The sequence below is a fragment of the Psittacula echo genome (genome assembly GCF_963264785.1).
Source record: "Psittacula echo genome assembly, chromosome: 3".
In the NCBI taxonomy this organism is placed as follows: domain Eukaryota; kingdom Metazoa; phylum Chordata; class Aves; order Psittaciformes; family Psittacidae; genus Psittacula; species Psittacula echo.
In genome coordinates, this window is record NC_137736.1 from 40663599 (window position 1) to 40684205 (window position 20607).

The 20607-nt window shown below is 34.9% G+C and overlaps 1 protein-coding gene across 1 annotated transcript in view; it reads left to right on the forward strand.

The window, feature by feature from the left end:
• Positions 1–20607, forward strand: part of DMD (dystrophin) — a gene marked incomplete at both ends in the record, with an annotated part of 1114107 nt that overhangs the window by 388628 nt on the left and 704872 nt on the right. The window contains 4 exons of the mRNA XM_080612996.1: positions 751–874; positions 7847–7934; positions 14927–15168; positions 17136–17316. Of these exons, the coding sequence (XP_080469122.1) occupies positions 751–874; positions 7847–7934; positions 14927–15168; positions 17136–17316 (635 nt within the window). The remainder of the gene's footprint in view (positions 1–750; positions 875–7846; positions 7935–14926; positions 15169–17135; positions 17317–20607) is intronic.

Genomic DNA, 20607 nt, shown 5'->3' on the forward strand with positions numbered 1-20607 from the left:
AATCACAGTTTGAATTTTTTACACATCAGTGGTTTAAATATCTGCATATGGTAACTTTCATTTTGTGCTGTTACCTTCTGAATAAGTTACAAATATTAATATCAGCTTTAAAGGAGTTGATGGAAGGATCCAGACTGTAATAAAAAAGACTGTACAGTAAAAAACTAGCTAAGAAGTATATACAGAGAGATGGGGATCTTAATTTGCAGTTTTTAAAGCCTTAGCTGTAGGAAAATTATCATTTACTGTTGATTAGTAATTGCATTCTACAACAAATTAGTTGGTCAGAAGAGACTCCTTTCTAATGGTCAAATTTCCTGCTTGAATGTCCTTCATAATATTGCCAGCACAAACTGGGACAGAAATCTTGCAGGTATGAAAGCTGCATTTGGTCAGCCATATAGGCCTTACATTCTCAGCTGAGCCAACAGGACTCTCTTTACTGAGAACCACTTGTATCATGTCTTACAAAACCATCAGCTTGTAAGATTAAAATCCTTATTGTGGAAATTGTAGCATCTGGTCAGATCAGGGTCTTAAAAATGAAGAAGTTTTTCTCTGTTTCCAAATTTTAAAATGAATAGTTTCATTAGCTATTTAATGAAATATGGGGGAGTTAAAACTGTTCTGTTGAGAGAAATTGCTGCTTACTCACTCATGTAAACAACCAGTTAAACATATTCGCTGTCAATCCTATTTTCAGAAACTTTGTGGAAATTAAATGTCTTACCACATTTCTCTGTCTCTTAGGTTTGACTCAGATACAACAGAGCTCCACAGCTGGATGACCCGGTCAGAAGCAGTGCTTCAGAGTCCCGAGTTTGCAATGTATCGAAAAGAAGGCAATTTCTCAGATCTCAGAGAAAGAGTCAATGTAGGAGAAAGTACTCATATATATGTCTGTTAGTTTTGTATTAGCTCATCAAAGTGCTTTCAAAGTACAAGTTCAAATGATTTCACATATAGACTGACAGGCACTGATTGTACATACGTCCGAGTGAAATTTAGAAGTGCTCACTATTTCTGTGAATTTCAGATTTTGGCACCAACATTGCTACACAGGCTGTCTGAATACAGAGATTTTTTTTTTTATTATTCCTATATACTCATATTTAATTAAGATATTCTATATTCATGAAAGTCTTTACCATGAAAGTGGTAAAGTTGAATCAAAGCCTATATATTACTTCTTAAATATGCATCATCATTCTATACTAGCAGCTTAATTTGACATTATACATGGATAAATTGAAAGATGTAAAAAGTGTCTACTTTTAGTGTGTGCTAAACAAAATCTGTATCTAATTCTTTTTACAGTGCTATACAATATATCTGAAAATCACCAGTCTCCAAATTTTTTTTTTTTAATAATTTTTTTTTAATTGTACTACCATTCTTGAACCAAAAGTGGTGTTTTTCTACTTTTGACAAAAGGAATGATTCTGGGCTGCTTAATGAGTACCTGTGTTTGTGCATATGTTTCATACACTCTGAGTTTAGCCCTTGGAAACTAAACCATTACAAATTTTCTTCCATATTTAACATTTATAGGTAGATGCAAAAATGCCTGTCTTTTCTAAGTAAGAGAAAGGGAGTTCTTTTTATTATTAGCTCTTATAATATCATAATATATCATGGAACTTCATTAAAATATGTGGTGATGCATACTCCTAGCACTCAAACAGATGGAACAAGGTTACTGTATTGACATGAGTTTTGCTGCTGTTTTTTCTTACGGTTTGCTTGTTCATCAGAAATCAGTTATGATAAGACTGAGGAACACTGAATTTTGTGACTGTAAATATATGTTTAAAAGAAAAAAGTCATAGCTTTCTTACAATAATTTTAATTTGTTAATGTAATAATATTATTGCTAGTACATATGCATTAGAACATAATATGCTGAATGTAGTTCATGGCAACATTTCATGTTATGTCAAATATACACAAATTTCTATATACAAAAATGTGTGTAAAATGTATCAAATATACAGAAAAGATTTAATGGGTTCAATTGCTTCCATACTGAGGTAATGGGATTTAATCTAATACATGCATAGATATACAGTTAATTTTCGGAATGCTTGAATCTTCATTGTAGGTAAAATTTAAAAAAAGGAACACAGGGAAAAAAAAAAAATAAAGGAAAATGCTCTAGTCTCCTCTTCATATATTCCCATTTTGAAGAACATAATTTCAAGGATGGCAATTTAGCTCATCTTGATCTACATATTATGCTGGATTTCATGGAGTATTGCTGCTTTTAGAATAAACATTTCACTGAGAAAATCAAGTTCCATGTAGAAATTTGTAGATGTTTTAAAGGAGAGATTAGAGATTATTCTGATTAGGTGTTTTAATTTGATAGAAGAACTATGAAAGATGGCACTTAAAAGTACTACATGGTTCAGTGTTGAATGGTTTTGAGTTAAAGGAAGTCTTTGGGCATGCTTCTCAAAAAAGCAAAAAATGCATTTTTTTTTAAATGCCAGCTTTTAGAGCTTGTCCTGACCTCACTTTTCCAGGTCTGGTCTCTGTCTCCATCTGTAAGGCTAGTAGTCAAAGCAGGAAGTACTGTCTAGTTCTTTGAGCAGTTTGTGTTGCTTGTTAATGCTTTTTGTTCGTAATTTGCTCAAAGTTAGCCTCAAATCGATGGAAGGCAGTGCGGGGTTTAATATATTATAGTCTCTAGTAAAGTTGTAGAAGGCATATAAAAAAAAATGAAATGCCAAGAAGGAAGATATTTCTTAGTGGAAAAAGATAGTGTTGTACTGACATGTGTAGTTACACCCTTGTGTTATACATAGTTGAATGCAGCTGCAGGCACATGCATGCAGAAGTCCCATCTTGCCCTTATGTATAGAGCTATCATTTAGTTTCTCCCTATATAACTATATATATATAACTATATATGCGTGTGTATATATATACACATATATATATATATATATAGGACATGGAACTGTTGGAACAAGTCCAGAGGAGGTTCACGAGGATGATCAGGGGACTGGAGCACCTCCCATATGGAGACAGGCTGAGAAAGTTGGGGCTGTTCAGCCTTGAGAAGAGAAGGCTGTGTGGAGACCTCATAGCAGCCTTCCAGTATCTGAAGGGGGCCTACAAGGATGCTGAGGAGGGACTCTTCATCAGGGACTGTAGTGACAGGACAAGGGGTAACGGGTTCAAACTTAAACAGGAGAAGTTTAGATTGGATATAAGGAAGAAATTCTTTACTTAGAGGGTGGTGAGGCACTGGAATGGGTTGCCCAGGGAGGTTGTGAATGCTCCATCCCTGGTGGTGTTCAAGGCCAGGTTGGATGAGGCCTTGGGTGGCATGGTTTAGTGTGATGTGTCCCTGGCCATGGCAGGGGGGTTGGAACTAGATGATCTCAAGGCCCTTTCCAACCCTAACTCTTCTATGATTCTCTCTCTATATATATATATGGCTGTAGCACAGAACACCTGTGCTTGACTGATGTCAGGCCTACCATTTGTTGCCCACCATAGTAGGTGCCCAGTTCTAGGGCCTTTTCCTAATGACTTTCTTTTCAGCTGTTCTTTTGAGGACAAGTTACTAGTTAGATGATTTTCTTCCTTGTTGTGGCAGCTTCCTCCTATTCATCATTTTTCTTGAATAAGAGGTCACTTCTATATGATATAGTGGCTGTACATCTTCTGTGTGATGGAGGGATACTGACTTCAGTAATGGCAGCCACAAGGAAAGCTGTTTTGCCATCACTAATGATTTATCAAGTTCAAAAGCCTGTTCCCATCCCAGCTCTGAAGAGGCTTGAGGAGATGGAACCTAAAGCAGGCTGTATGAAATGCACTGACTTTACTAAGCCATCTGCTCTTCAGAAACTGGCAGGCAATTAGCCTTATTTTTAAGGCTAATGTATTATGTAGATTGAATGTATTGGATATGCACATAAAGCCCATTCCTATGTCTGGGAAGAAGCAAAAACATTTATAGCCCTTCTGTGCTATAAAAGTAAGATACTTGCCTTATGTGGCCAGAGGGACTGGATGCCATAAGTATAGAAGTTTCATTGTGAAACAACTATAGTACTCCTAAATAATGAAGACATCCAAACATTAATGCTGTAAATATTGTTACACTGCATTACACTGTTAGCATTTTCCAGTTAGTACGTATTCTTTACTGTTACTTTTCTAAAGCCATGATGAGCTTTCAGTACTGCAAATTCAAATATATAAAGGCTCAGCTGCAAAAAAAAAAGAAAACTTTTTAGATAGAAAATCCTGATTTGTAATGAATCAGCTTGGAGACTATATCCCAGAATAAAATGGGAATAAAACTCCTCGCAAGGAATATTGGTTAGCCAAGAAGCAACACCTAGAAATTCAGAATCCCAGGTAAGCATACAAGGAACAGATGTAAAGGAAAATGTCAGGTATCCTAGACAATTAAATTTGTTCTCTTGGCCTTCTCAAAAGTTCCATTCTTATTTGTTTTGGTTTACTGACCTTTTTCAGACATGCTTTGTTGGGCCTGGATATTTGAAAGCTGAATCACTCTCACAGCCAATGATGAAAATGTTGCCATCTCCTGCCCTAACGGGTGATTGGTCGGAGTCAGAGGAGGTCGGGGGGGAGGGGGAGGGAGAGTATTGCTACCATGCATCCTTTCACAGAGCTCTCAAAGTAGGATGTTGATTTGGTATGAATAACATCCAAATACCATCCAATACTCTGACCATTAGTGTTTTCTAGGTTGTGAAGTCATTGACTGCCAACTAAAATCTCAGGGTCAGATAAAATGCTTATCATTGTGAAAACAGCCTCCTCACCTTCAGGTGGCATTTAGCTAAAGATGAATTTTTAGTATTATTCACTCAGTTAAAACTAGGATATTAAGCATTCGTATTGCAAATTGCAAATAATTCAGAAGAGAATTAATCCATGATTGGAAAGCCAACTGTAAAGTTAACTGCTTTCTTTTTTTTTTCTTTTTTTTTTTCTTTTTTCTTTTCTTTTTTTCCTGAAAAATCTTTTCAGAAAACAGAGTATAAAAGGGAAAGTGACGTATTTGGAAATATTTTGAAGTTGCTCTGCCACTACCACAACTTTTCATCAAACAAAAAAAAAAAAAAAAGGTTGATTACAATGTACAGAATCTAAGACTTTCAAAGCTTCACAAACCTATACAACCTGAATGGTTCCCTTCAGTGAAGCTAAAAATGAACAAAGTGGAGCCAAAGAGATAAATGAGAGGTGGTTCCAGGGCTTCTACTCCCTTTGTTGTTCCTCCCATGGAGGCACTTTACATGTGCTTATGGAAAGAAATCCTTCTTAGAAACTGAAAAATCCCAAACATTTTGCAGGTTTGGCAAACAATGGCAGTATGTAGAGTCATGGGAGGACACTGATTAGTGCTAGGAGTAGCTAGGGTGAATGTCCTCCTTTCTCCCCAGATAAGGTAATTTGTCTTTCTGTGTGGAACAAGACAACAGTCTTTTCTCTGGCTAGCGCTGTGTTTTCTGTGTGTAAACATATGTATTCCTGTAATGAGTGTTAGAATTTCATTTTTATAATATATTCCAGTTGCATAAAAATGAGTGGAGAAAAGTGATTGACAGAAAGTTTGATATGTACCAAATTAGCATGTTTATTTAAGGACTATACAGATAGTTTTTAAATTTTCTATCAGGACCTGGAAACTGTAATCTTTCAGGAGAGAAGTAGATATTTCTCCAAATTTTTTTTGCATACATAGCATATTACTGTACACTGAAAGGTTCACTGCCACAGACTTTGATGTAATATAATTTTTTTATATTTCTAAATCCTAATTTCTAGTATATTTTAAGTTTTTTTAATGATTCATTTGTGCTCATTACAGTTATAATCATGATAATTACACATCTGGCATTGCAGACAAGTAGAATTACTTTCAGTATATTTTAGTGTTTAAATGATTCCTTTAAGTTCTCTGTAGTTAGATTCATGCTAATTATACCTGGCACTGTAGACAGAGTAGTATTAATTAGGATTCTGTAAGAAATTTTGGAACTCTGCAGAGAATTACTATTTCTTTTTTAATTTGGAAAATATTTAAATTGTACAGTGGAATGGAAGAAGATTTTATTGACCTACAAAAACTATAAATAATTAATACAGTCATCTTTAACTCATTGGGGTTAAACTTTGTAATCTTTCAGTGATAACTTAGGTATATATTAAAGATAGGTTTATAAAATCCAATATATTTCCATCCTTCATTCTTCTCTAAATATCCTTTCTTTATATATTTTATTTATACAAAATTTTATTAGTAACAGTGTTTGATAACATCTTTGGGTTATTGTTAGAAATCCTGCTGTGTAATCATTTCTTTATGCACAAATGCGGGGTAGTTTTGAGTAAGCTGTGGAAATGTGTGAATTTAACTGAAAATCTCTTTTTAAAGTTCTGAACATCTCCTCATCTGGGAAAGAATTCTGTGGAGCTGATGCTTCCTAAACTGAAGATGTTTTAAGCATCACACTTTAAAATATATTTTAAGAGAGTTTATTCAAAGGTGTTTATATTAATTCCTCCTAATTCTATGATTCTATGAAATGTAAGCATATCAATTTATTCTACTAAATGCATTCTTAGCCACCCACTGAGGTTTCTTTCCAATTGTAAGAAACTTTTTGCCCTGAAGAGTCAAATCACACAGAATATACCTTTACTGTGGAAATAAACAAGGTGATCAGGAAGCCTAGTGGGGTCAGCCAGACTGAGACGCTGCAGCCAGGACTGTGTTATCTCTCCGTACATGTCATGTAGGATTTGCAGTGGTCTGTCCTTTAATATGTGTGTATCTGCTGCAGTGAAGTGAGGACCTCTGATTTATGGGAGATTCTGTTAGTCAGGATATCTGGGGGTTTTACAGTCTCTTTTAATTTTGGTATCAGACTTGGCTGTGGCCCTGTGCTACTTCTTTGGGGTTCTGATTTAGAGCTTCTAAATTACACCTAAACTAAATTGGTTTAAAATCAATTGAGTGACTTCATGATGTTAACTGTAAGACAGCACTGAGGGGATGTCAGATCTAAAATGGTTTTATTTCCATGTGTATTGCTACCAACCCCAAATTAATTAAATCTTAGACCTATACTATGTCCTGAAACTTCATAAGATAGCTTTACCAGCCATTACCAGCTAGCCTGAGTGCTAGCCTGAACACGGGTGAGAAATTATTCAATGCAGAAAGGTGGATTGAGAGTATTAGATACAATACATAACTAGAAGCCTGTGTTAATTCTGCAATTAACTCTCTTACTTAGTAGCTTATATATGTATGTGTGCTATTTATGTTCATATAGATGTTAGATATCTACTTTAATATCCATTTTGCAGGGTTTGGTTTGTTTTTCTTTTTAAACAGGGGAATAATATAATCAAACAAATGACATATAGGTTCAATGCTGAAGTATGCTATGAACCCTTGTAATTTGGTTAGCGTGCTCAATTCTTGCTGTTACCATGAGAAATAAGCAAATCTGTTCTTCTACAAAGAATTTCTGTCAAATTTTTTGTTCTAGAATATTGGTCTTTGAATAGCTCTTAGTTTATATGTCTTTTATTTGTCTGTTAAATACTGATCTATATAATTTCCCAAATCTGTTCTCTTGTGAGTGTCAGTATATGTATTTGACTTTATGACTAACTCTCTGATGGTATGCAGTACATTCTGGTTTCATTGCAAACTGGGAGGCTGGCAGGGCAGTATGACAGGTTAAATGGTCTCATGAAAGCAGAAGACATCCCTGAGATTAATTATTTTCTTCTTAAAAATCCCTCTTTTGAAATACTCACCTTTCCTGTCATGCTGCAGGCCATCCAGCGGGAAAAGCCTGAGAAGTACAGAAAACTGCAAGATGCCAGCAGATCAGCTGAGGCCCTCATGGAACAGATGGTGAATGGTAATTACATGGGAGTTGATTTAGATAATCTTCTTAGGGATTTGATAAATGCACAGGTTCATATTTATCACAATAATTATATTAGCAAATACTGTCTAAATGGAACAGTAAAGTAATATTGCCTTATAGTTCTTTTATTATATCTGAATGTTAAATATGTTAATTAGAAAAGAAAAAAAAACCTTAGCACTTCCGTAGCATGAAAAGAAACGTGTGTAAAACTTGCTCACAGTAATGAACTGTATATTAACAATCTGTTCTGCTCAGAGACTTAAGTTGTAATCTTATTTTCTGAGTATGCTAAGCTTTTGAAGGTACATTAACTCATCTGAGTTAGAAAGCCCTGAAGGCATTGCTCTGAACAGTTTGAAAAAAGGGCTTTCTGACATATAATATATGGTGTATGTTTTGTAATAAACATATTGCTCTGTATCACAGAAAATATAATGTTTTATTGGGCTTTGGAAGATTTTTTTGGCATTTGGCTTTACAAAGATAATAAATGTCAAAGCTTATGCAATTTAAAAAAAATAGTTGTAAGTTTTAATTTTCATTATTGCTCTAAAAAAAAATAATCTGTTGTGTCTTTGTTTTGAACTTTTAAAACTTTTAAGAGAAAAAGAAAAAGCAAAGGTAGATGAAAGTAAAATTATGATTGTCATGCCATTGTCCTTGCTATTTAAGAGTACCTAACTTTATACTAAAATTTTCAACATGGGCCGATGTCCATCATATGATTATCAGAAATATAGATTTTGAATACATTGAGCTTGAGAACATATATCAATTATTATAATGAAGAACCAAAAATTTAATTGTTAAAAATTAAATACTTTGAGTTTGAGGCACTAACTGGCCAGGCTGAAAAAAAAAAAATTGACAGAATCCTAAGATTATATTGCTTAAGTTTGAAGGTGCAATATTTTAAAAGTGACTATATTTAATGTGTAGGCTCTATTTAGTTATTATTACTGTAACAACTGTTGCAAGGGTTCCCTTCCCAGGCTCAGTGAATAGTCTGAAGGGAGTCTGGTATCATCTGCACACACTTTGAAATCATTTGGTCAGTTTTCCATGACTTGATCATATGAAAAATTCTGTCAATTTTTTTATGTTTCCTGCCTGAAAGAACTGGTTATACAGAACTTTTAAAGCAATGCTTGAAATGTTTAGTTTGGGCATAATCTGTCTGCAGCACGTTTAGCTGTATCCCACCCTTCCTTTGGCCAAGTGCTGACTTGAACCTCAAGAATTCAAGATTCAGTTTCTTCAGGTTATATATTATTTTTAGGTGACTGATTTCGGTGTTAGTTGCAGAACTCACTGGCTCCTTTTATGTTAGTTTCCTGGTACTGTACTACCTACCTTGTCTAGTATTGAGTAGATTAATATTTCATCTTAAATATTCTCATGTACTTTTAATTCAAGGTGCTCTTGTTTTTCACCCTTCAGTCCATGGGCCCATGCTTATTCATGGTTTATAGATGTTGTGATCTCATCTGTGGCTAGATGTGCATATAAATATTTCCAATATCTCCCAGATCACACACCTTTTTTTTTATTTTTAGAAAGTACATCTTCCATTTGGGCTGCAAGTACAAGACAGTCTAGCTATGCCAGCATGACTTTACTGTTTTCCTATCAACTGCTCAGAGCTCTGTATCATGCCATATATTGTGGCAGCCTTGGTAGGAAGAGTATTCTAGGCAAAGATGACAGTTGCCTGTGAGAATAAAGATCCTTTTTTGTCATGGTTTTAGGGAAGAAACAATTCCTTTGAAAAGAGAAACAGTTACCATGGACTTGAAAACGAAAATGTTTATGGGACTTTGAGCTACTCCACTGTTGCAAAGGCAATTTGAAGAATAGCATATGAAATGGTTAAATAGTGCAGTAATCACTGCCAGGTGGGATTGGTAGAGAGTAGAATCTCAAAGTATAATAAATTTAAGCAGTTATATATTTTCCATAGTAATTCAGATAAGTTTAGTCTTTGTGTGGCTTCTGGTAATAAATGTGGGACATACAGTTATCTCCTCTGTTTTTGCTGCTTAAAAGTTTGTTTTGGTTTTAGGGGGATGTTGTGGTTTAGTTTGGTTTTGGTTGGTTTTTGTGGTTTTGTTCTTTTGTTTGTTTTGGGGGGGGTTGATTGCTGATTCATTAAGAGCAATAGGAAGGGATATAGCATACGAGAGTTTTGCTGAATGAAAGAAAAAAAAACAGAGCAGATTGACTATGCCTATTTACCTTCCTCTTCTAATGCTGGAACTCTTTTCGTAACTTGGAAGGAGCCGCAATTAATGTGCCTTTATGCATGTGGAGAGATGTACTATTTTATCTTGAAGGAAAAAACTTTTTAACTCCCATAGTTTACAAATCCCAAATTATGACGCTCCCATCATTGTTCTGTGTGGTACTTCCTTTAGGGAAACTAGCCAGTGATACAGTTGAGGACTGTCATGCATTTGTAGTTTAATCTGTAATTAAAAACTACACAAGGCAAACACATTTAAGGGATAGATCACTTGAGAAGTAAACTGATGACATTTTTAACTGTATTATTATTTTTTACTTATTTTGTACCAATTAGATCTGGACTAATAATGATTAAACTCCTAAGATTTCAATTATGCTATCACTAAATTCTTGGCTTTATTTATATATAAAATGTGCTTTCTCTTTGCTTGTAAACAAGATTCTGAATGTAGGAGATGAAGTGCATAAATAGATGAACACCTCTGGTTGATTATAAGAGTGAGTTCAGAATGGTGGTGAATTTAATTGTTGTAGCATTCATATTTATTTTCCTGGTTTTATTTTTACAGTGATGGGAGAGAGGAATAAAAAAAAAATAAGATAAATTCTTGAGATAATTAGATTGGTTTATTTAGGGTTTCATTTATTTATTCCTTAGCACAGAGGAAAATATTCTGAGGAAATATATTTATACAGGGCAATATTCTTGCCTTATGTAGACGCTTTCAACTGCTGTCAGCAAAAATATTTTGCACTAGAACGAACTGCCATCTCATACAGTGTAGCTAATCTTGTGTTTTTTGAGTAGTGAGTCTGGACATTGCAATTTGAAGGACATTTTCCATCACAGAGGGAATAATTTATGCTTTTGGTGGATGATTCTTTATCCAACCACTCATCTACATGGGCTGTGCTCTGCCTCTCTTTGTCTATGTTTTTTTTAAAAGTCTGATGATTACAATCAATGCAAACTTGCCTCTTCTGTTTACCAATGTTTCTAAGAAAAAAATCTGTTCTATTTTTCTTTTCTACATTCTATTCTAAAACAGAATAAGAAATCTGTTGATGTGAGTGAAGCAGTTTAGCAGTTTGAGTGGACACTTGATCGTTATAGTAGTTTAAAATAAAATAAATAGGGCATCAAAGTGAATACTCAGGGAATTTTGGTAGGCAGCATTAAAGTGAATACAAATGAATTTGTTGTGATAAACCATGTAATTGTTAAGTGCCACTGTTCTGTGGAAGAAATGTATTGTCTTGTGAGTTACTATTTCATATACGCTTATAAGTCAAAAGCAATAAAACCACAGATAGTATTACATTATTCTATCACAGAACCATAGCAAATGATAAATGCATTTAATAAGTTACACCTCATATTAACTGGCAATTCCAAAGTACTTGCATGTAAGGTGCTGCACAATTAAAAATATTCACACAATTTGTTATGTGCAGTACACAAGGTAATAAAATTAATGGATGCACTTCAGTTAATGATCTACTTTCTCTGAATACAGTGTATTTATTCACTGATTAAATCAGAAGTTTATAGAATATGAAATATGAAAAGATTATGAACCATTATTCCTGAAAGAATATTGTTTTAGCAGAGAATGGGGTTTACATTGTTTCTTCTCCTGCTTGTCAACTTTTGGTATGTCTTGCCACCATCACCATGAGTGAAACAGAGTAAGGGGATTGATGTTAAGATGAAAAGTTGCAAAGGATAGTGAAGAAACCAGTACTTACCATGGAAGTAAGTTTCAAATTCTTGATTTTTCACCAATTTAATTAGCAAATAAGAGCATTAAAATTGTGCAGTCATAGCATCAGCTACTCAAGCAATTATTAATTTTTCTATGAGATTGAGGGCTAGCTTTCTTCCAAATAGGACAAAATTCTAGCAAATTTGCCCAAATGATTTCATATGAAAGTAATGGCCATTTTCTTACATCCTTCTGGAAATGATGTATTGACATTTGATGGGCAACTTCAAGTAAGCGGACTATGAATTAAGAGAGTTTTAAAAATGCATCCTGTGAAGATTTTCAGATTATTCTTTCTTTCAGTATGCTATTGTGTTGCCTAATGGAGGTGCACCTCTTCAATTTTTCACAAAACATATCTCTACACACTCCAATCTTGTACTGTCCAGTTTAGTTACATGAAGAGAGAAGCATTTCTTCATTCAACTGTGCACATGTGGAATCATAGAATCATAGAAATGTTAGGGCTGGAAAGGACCTGAAGATCATTAGTTCCAGCTCCCCTGCCATGGGCAGGGTCACCTCATTTAGATTCTAAGTTTAGATATTAAGGAAAAGAATTAAGGAAAATTGAATAACATTGCTTATTTTCATGTATAGATATGTTAAGAGAGACATATGAGTGAAAGGAAGAGGAACTGATGAATCTAAATTTTCATCTGAAATACAGTCCTCTCTGAATCCATAAAGAAAATAATATAATGAAAACAATTATTACATAGAGAAAAATCAATTACTCTCCTTCCCCTGATAATCTTGCCTAAGGGTACTTTGGAATCTGTGGCAGCTAAAGAGAGAGGAAAGGAGGAATAAATAAAAGTAGTATTTTTGTATCTACTCTCCCAAACTCATAGGCAATGTTTTCAGGTTCAGAGGTAATCATGAAAACAGTGGCAGATATCTGCTCTCTGTAAAGAACATACAGCACTTTTACAATCAAAGTCACATCAGGACAGAAGCAATTGTTGAAATACAGCATAGTTAAAGGCTTGTCTTCTATATATGTGTTTGTTCTTGCTGTAAGATTCAGTACCTGTGTGCCTTGTCAGCTTCGGTTTTAATCAGACATGCTATGCTGTTCAGATTTATGCTGCCTCTTCACATATTTCTATATGTTTATTAGACATTACATGTTAACAAAATGTAGTTAGATGGAAACACATGAACACAAAAGACCAGATCACTGTTGGGTTTTATTAAGATGTCAAAGTACCGTTTACCTGTTCGTGCTTAAAGGTTCATTTTATACTCTTGTTCAGCCTTTAAACTGTGCTATCTGGGTTCTGGAGTATAATTTACATACAGGTACTCCAGTCACCACAGTTGCCATTATCTCTCAGTAGTACTGGGCTTCCTATCTTCCTACTTTTTTGCTTGTAATTTTTAAAATTATGTACAATTTTCTTGGCTAGGGCAACACCCCAGAAACAGAGAATGCCCAGGGAACTGCTATCAGGTACTGCACAGTCTGTTTCCAAGTGACTTTGAATGGAGTAGTCCTGAGCTGAATCCAGAATAGGATTCACTAGAGAACTATGGTACTTCACAACAGACATGATCCAAGGTTATCATTTAGTGCAGTTTAGCATATAGCATGCATTATAGTCTTTCTTTAGAAAATTTTATTGCAGTAAATTTTCGGTACTTTTTTTTATTATTATTTATTTATTTATTTATTTATTTAAGGCTTTTAGCTGTTATTGGGACTCCATTTCCTGTGTTATACCTTCAAAAATTGCACCTGAACTTTACCATTATTTTTACCTGATAAAGTCATTTTAATTCAGATTGGGAGTGCAGGTTGCAAACAAGATGAACCACAATGACAGTGTATCATAAAAGTGTAACACTGAAAGCTTTTGTCACATTTGCTTTTAAATTTGCTTTTAAGAAGTAGAAAACTAGTGTATGTCTAAGTGGTGATGTTATTAAAAATGTTCTTAAGCATATAGGATTACTCAATGGATTGAGAAGATTATTAATTTTAAAATCAATATCGGCCTTACTGGTATGAGTTTCATTGCATGTCATGAGAGTAAAAAAGGTTAGGGATTACATTTGAACTTCCTCTGAAAAATAAATGAGATGCTTAAGTTAATATTATTTTGAACTCAACCTGAGTTCAAGTTTCAGAATAACTATAAATGATGTTATTGTAAGACCTTTGCTTGTCTTTGATATGTGTTGCCTTTCTTTCTTCACGGAATATATATAGCACTTTTACCTTTAATAGTTCTAAATAATTGCCTTGTCTGTAATAACTGAAGTCAGTTAAGCATGATTATTGAACTATAGACAGGAATAGGCAAACTATAGCAGAGGAATCAAACCCTGTCTGAAAACAATCATAGAGTTGTCAGCTATGGTTTCTTGGCTCTCAGTCTTTGCTTAGTATCTGTTAATGAACACTGTTGGGCATATGGGACTGGCCTAGATGGAGGTTTGATCTGATCATGTATTTATTCCTGAATGCTTATAATATTTCTAAAATAATGTGTAAAGCAAAACTTAAGGATTGAATTATCACAAACATCAAAATAACTGTGAAATATAGTTCCCATTCATTTAAATTGGTGTTTTTATTAAAAACCCCAACATTCTTGTACAGTACGAACATAGTTTCCAAAATCCAGCTGTCAGGCATTTTCTTATTTCTTACAGCAGTTTTAATTAGCTTTATGTATTGTATCTCTACTTTCTGCTTTATTCCCATTCTTGTACTTTAAAGCACTTTATAATTCATTCCCATAGCAACAAAAGTACCCTGGCAGCAACTTAAAATATTTTTCAAATGCTTTCTCCTCTAATGTGTAACATCTGTATGTTCAGGACTGTTATGTGATGATAAATTATTAACTGGATTTATGAACAATCAAATACAGAAATTGAATTGTTAAATTATTTTACTTCTTTTTTAATTCTTTTCTTTGTGACTTATTTAAGTGTCTTCCTCTCTTGTTTTCTTTCTAGAGGGTCTGAATGCTGACAACATTAGACAAGCATCAGAGCAGCTGAAGAGCCGCTGGATTGAGTTCTGTCAGTTGCTGGGTGAAAGACTGGCATGGCTGGAGTACCAAAATAACATCATTGACTTCTACTCCCAGCTGCAGCAGCTGGAACAGACAGCAGTTACTGCAGAAAACTGGCTGAAAGCACAACCCACACCAGCAACAGATCCTGCTACAGTAAAAACTCAGCTGGAAAAATGCAAGGTTAGAGATCCTTCTCCAAGTTCTTCATGATATTGTACTTCATAGGTGTTCCAACAGTGGGCCACATTATGATCTACTTTATTTTAATATAAAGTAGAAAATGGATTCTTTATCTTTCCAGGGGTAACTATGCTTGTAAATCCTTAGTTCAAGAAGGACAGGGAACTGCTGGAGAGAGTCCAACGCAGGGCGACAAAGATGATTAAGGGAGTGGAGCATCTCCCTTATGAGGAAAGACTGAGGAAGCTGGGTCTCTTAAGTTTGGAGAAGAGGAGACTGAGGGGTGACCTCATTAATGTTTATAAATATATAAAGGGTGAGTGTCACGAGGATGGAGCCAGGCTCTTCTCAGTGGCAACCAATGGTAGGACAAGGGGTAGTGGGCTCAAACTGGAACACAAGAGGTTCCACTTAAACTTGAGAAGAAACTTCTTCTCAGTGAGGGTAACGGAACACTGGAAGAACAGGCTGCCCAGGGAGGTTGTGGAGTCTCCTTCTCTGGAGACATTCAAAACTCGCCTGGACGCCTTCCTGTGTAACCTCATCTAAGTGTTCCTGCTACGGCAGGGGGGATTGGACTAGATGATCTTTTGAGGTCCCTTCCAATTCCTAATGTTCTGTGATTCTGTGATTCCTTCTTGGTTTTTTTGTTTGGTTCGTTGTTTTTTTTTATTTCCCTGTAAGACTCTCTCTTTGATTCTTCCTTAAAAAGCTGTTGCTCATCACCTCTGTCATAAGGATCTGGGCCAGAAAATTGTCTTCATAGTGAAGTCCAAAATTCTGCCATATCAGACCGTTTTACTTGTTACCCTGCTATTTGATTCAAGGTGGATACTGTAGTTGAATATTCTTCTGTCATCAGATGACAGAATTAGAGTAGCTGTACAAAAAAAGTCACACCAATTCACTGATTATTCTGAGTTTTTGTGCTGCACCATCATAGAAATTTCCTTACCTCTCTTACTGTAGACAGTGCTGTAGGTGTGGATTATTTATAAGCTAATATTGTTTGACAGGAATCTATTGAGATGTAGTAACAAATTATAAATTGCATGACATACTTGTAGTAGTCTGACTTTATGAAATCTCTGGCTGCAGAGCTGAAGCTGAAAACAATGTTTGAAACCCAGATTCAGATCGAGGCTACTACTTCTGTTTTCAGGCACTTCCAAGCTGGCATTGTGCTTACAGGAGTTCCCTGTTTTCTTGCTGAAAACTTCCCGTAAGAGTACCTCTACAATGATACCAGGTCTCCTGAAGGTGTAATAACACAGCCTTATTGTTCTCTAGAGCTTCCTGAGAAGGGGAAGTGGAGAAGGAGGTGCTGATCTCTTCTGCCTGGTATCCAGTGACAGAACACATGGAAATGGACCAGGGAAGGTTTAGACTGAACATTAGGAAGCATTTTTTTACCAAGAGGGTGGTCAAACACTGGAACAGGCTTCCTAGAGAGGTGGTCGATGCCCCAAGCCTGTCAGTGTTTAAGAGGCATTCAGACAATGGCCATAACTACATGCTTTAACTTCTGCTCAGACTTGAATTGGTCAGGCAGTTGATGATCCTTGTAGGTCCCTTCCAACTGAAATACACCTTCTTTCTTCTCTCTCCCTTCTCTCCTCTGCCTTCTCTCCATACTCTTGTCTCTTGTCTCTTCTCTCTTAAAAGAAGCATGCAGTTTTAATATACAATCTGTCTTGTTTTCTTTGCATCTTACACTGCTAACATGATAATGTCATATGAAAATGACTGTAAACAATGGTATCAATCAGCAATCATATTTGGAGCAAAGTAACTGCTTTGTGAGAAAATATTAAAAATGTTTAATTTGTTCTTACTGTAACTGATGTAGTTGGTAGCAAAACAGTTGTGTAATGTGCATTAAACCAGTGGTAATTTCATGCCAACTAGTGATTTCATTTGTTAGACAGCTTTATCTTGATTTTTTTTCCTTTTGTTCAAACATGCAGGATGAAATCATCCGAATGTCAACCCTTCACCCTCAAATTGAACGGCTAAAGGCTCAAAGTCAAGCACTCAAAGAGAAGGAGCAAGGGCCAGTGTTTCTGGATGCTGACCTGGCTGCATTTACCAGTCATTACAAAAAAATACTTGCTGACATGCATGCCAGAGAAAAGCAGCTACAGACCAGTAAGTGTTCATGACAAGAAGTCAGTTTGTCCGTCTAGCATGCAAAGAGTAGGTGTATATATTTTGCTTTCCTACGTTTGTATTTGCTTTTGACATGCTAAACCAGTAATACAATCTTTGTGGTCTTCTTTTGCAATTGAATTAGTCTTTGATAAATTATCAGTGCTTTATATATTTATATTAATAGGAAAACAAGAGAAAGTACACTGTTCAGAAGCAAAAATTATACTCAGTGATTTTACCATCACGTCTCCTCTTGATTGCACATTTATGGACAAGATTCAGTGATATTTTTTAGCAACATGAAATTGTCGCTGTTTAGTCGGGTTATAAGACAGGCCTGTCCACCTCTGTCAGTAGAAAGGAGAGAGTTTAATTGCAGAAGTGAATTTGCTCTAGATTTTCATAGACTAGAAATGTAACTTCATAAAGCTCATCAAAAAAAGTAGATACTTTAGTAGCATCTAGGTTTTCATCATGTGGTACACTGTTATTTTATGCAACACAGAATATATGACTGCAAGTTATAAAATGTTTTACCATATTTTTAATAAAATGCATTTTTCAAAAGGGGGAAAATGCTATACCGAAATAGAAAGTTTAATTTATTCCTTTTTAAAGAAACAGAGCATGTCAGTGACTACTGTACACTTTCTGTATTTGACTATGAAATTTAAAAAAAAAAAAAAGTATTGGACAAAAGCTATAAACATAATTTTTCTCAACAGCAAAAAGATTATTTGCCCCTTAAACCAGTATCTCTACATGGCTGTACTGTTTGAAATTAGTCATAGTGCTGGCTCTTTCTAGTGGATCTTTATAGTATTAATTCTGAATTCTTTCACAGAAAGCTTTGGATTTTTTTTCAACACTGCATTATTACACTGCTGTAATTATTTCATATGTGCACACACATAGAAATTGAAGAGGTGACGATGCATAGAAGAGCTAAAGAAATAAAATGCAAATGTGTCATAGCAAGTGATGAAAGAATGATCTGTAGAAATTTAGTATTAAGGACTGTAAAGTTTATTCATGCCTCTAAAGTCAACATATACAAGTAGTAAGATTTAAAAACTGTAAATGCCACACTGTTTTATATACTGAATATACTCCATTCTGCCAAGGTGAAAATATGGTAAATGCTAGCTTCTTTATGATTTCTTCTATATCCAGTTTTGTGCAATTGCTGGTTTTGCTTCACCTAGTTTTACTATAGTGAAACCTCAGGAACTAACCAGTTGGTTAGTCCTGCAAGATGAGTAGTGTTCACTGCCTCAACTGTAATGCCACAGAGCAGGGACTTTGGTAAAGCTCTTCCTGGCTGTAGCTATTCATTCCCACTCCTCTTCTGCAGTATGCTCCTCCAGGGCACTGGCCTGCAGAAGCACCTGTCTTGAGGTGGCAGCGTTGACAGACCAGGGAGAGTCTCCTAAACTGCTAGAGAACAGAAGTCCTTGAATCAATATTTCATGCAGCCCTGGTCAGTTATTATTTTATGTGGCTGCCCTATATCACAGGTGCTTCATATCAAACAGTTCAACTGTCAAGATGAGACTTTTCTACCCCATAGAGTACATACCCATAGTGATGTTTTAGGTGAGATTATTATGAAAGTCATCATTTATCTGCAGAGATTTTATACAATTTTATAACTCTTTCATAACTCTGCTGTAGATATGAACGATAATGCTTGGGATACTGTGCTAGGTCTGATCTCAATTCAGGAAAGTCTTATGAATCAAAAAATCTGAAGCTCAAGTATAGAAAATTTGGCTCTGATTCTGAGCTGCTTCTCCTTTCTTCAGTGACTATTTTTGTTGTTGAATGGATAGAGAAAAGGCCATAACCCATGTCTTTATTTTAGCCTTAGTTTAATAGAAAATGTTAAAATTTTGCTAGAGCATTTTAGATATTTCCATCCTTTATTTGTATAAATTATTTGCAATTAATTATTGCAGTCCTAAAGACTGAATGGTGTTTTGCAGATCAATAGTAGTATTTGTTCCTTTTTTGTTCCTCTGCAGATAATCTATATGTGCCAGAAAGAATTTTTTTATTATTTTTTTTTTATTCATCACTAGATTTTTCTTTTTATGATAAAAGGATTTTTAATTCATCATTAGGGGTTTGGGAGGTTTGTTATTTTTTGTTGTTTGTTTATTTGACTTTATTTATATATATATGTAAATATATATATATATATATATGACATTACTCCATTATATTTTCTGATAGATAAGGGTATTTAGCTGTTCTGTTCTCAAAGGGATTTTTTTTTTCCATAAAATATTTTCTCTAGGCCTAGGAGATTGTCTCCCTCAAATATTTTTTGTTTGGTTGGGTTTTGATGGTTTTTTGTTTTGTTTTGTTTTGTTTTGTTTTTTTTTAAGGTGGTGGTATTGTTTTGAGATTTTTTATGTTCAAGGGCACTTAGTAGTTTCCCTAGGTTGCACACAGATTTCTTAATAAAATATTATTAAAGATGAACTCAGGTTTTCTCATATGTTTTTCTTAATGATCTGATTAGCATTTACAGTTATAAAACCTAATTTAAAGCTAATTCTAAACCCTATTAGGTTGTTTTTCCACTCTTTTGAAATGTTTTTTATGAAAGAAATACACCTCATAAAATATGAGGGAATAAGACCTCATTTTTCTTTGTGGAGTATCTGTATATCCATAGGTAATTGATCCTTCTGAAGATGCTGTATCCATTATTACAGCTCTTCCTTCTTCCCAGACACATTTGGAGTAATTTCTAGAATACTGGTATATAGAAAAAAATAGAGGTCAGACAGTAATGTACACAAGGGAGTGAAATGGACCATTGGCAATAATCTGAGTATGAATAATGTGATTTCCCAAGGAAATTCTTAGTTTTATAATTACACTAGTGAAAAATGAGGGATTGAACTTTTTATTTACTTCTCTTGAAATTAACTGCGGCTGTGTTAGAGGTGTTTTTAGGGAACAGCCTGCTTCGCTTCCTGTTCCCTGTCAGCACTGGGAGAGCTGTTAGTGTCAGGTAAGTAAATACTCCCTGGTTTAAGCGACCTCCTAGGTGGCAGCTGATTCATTCCAGCATTCCTCTTGCTCTGTGACTGAACTAAACTCCATTAGGGTGCTTCTGCTTTTTATACTTCCTGTGGTGAACTCTCATCCAGCTATGGTCTTCAGTGAGATACATGTTCTCAATTTCATAAGACTGTTCTGCAGATGGGTTTTAGGGAGCGTCATTAGATTTGTCGAAAGTAACTAAAACAAAAAGCAAAAATGAAACTTCTGTGG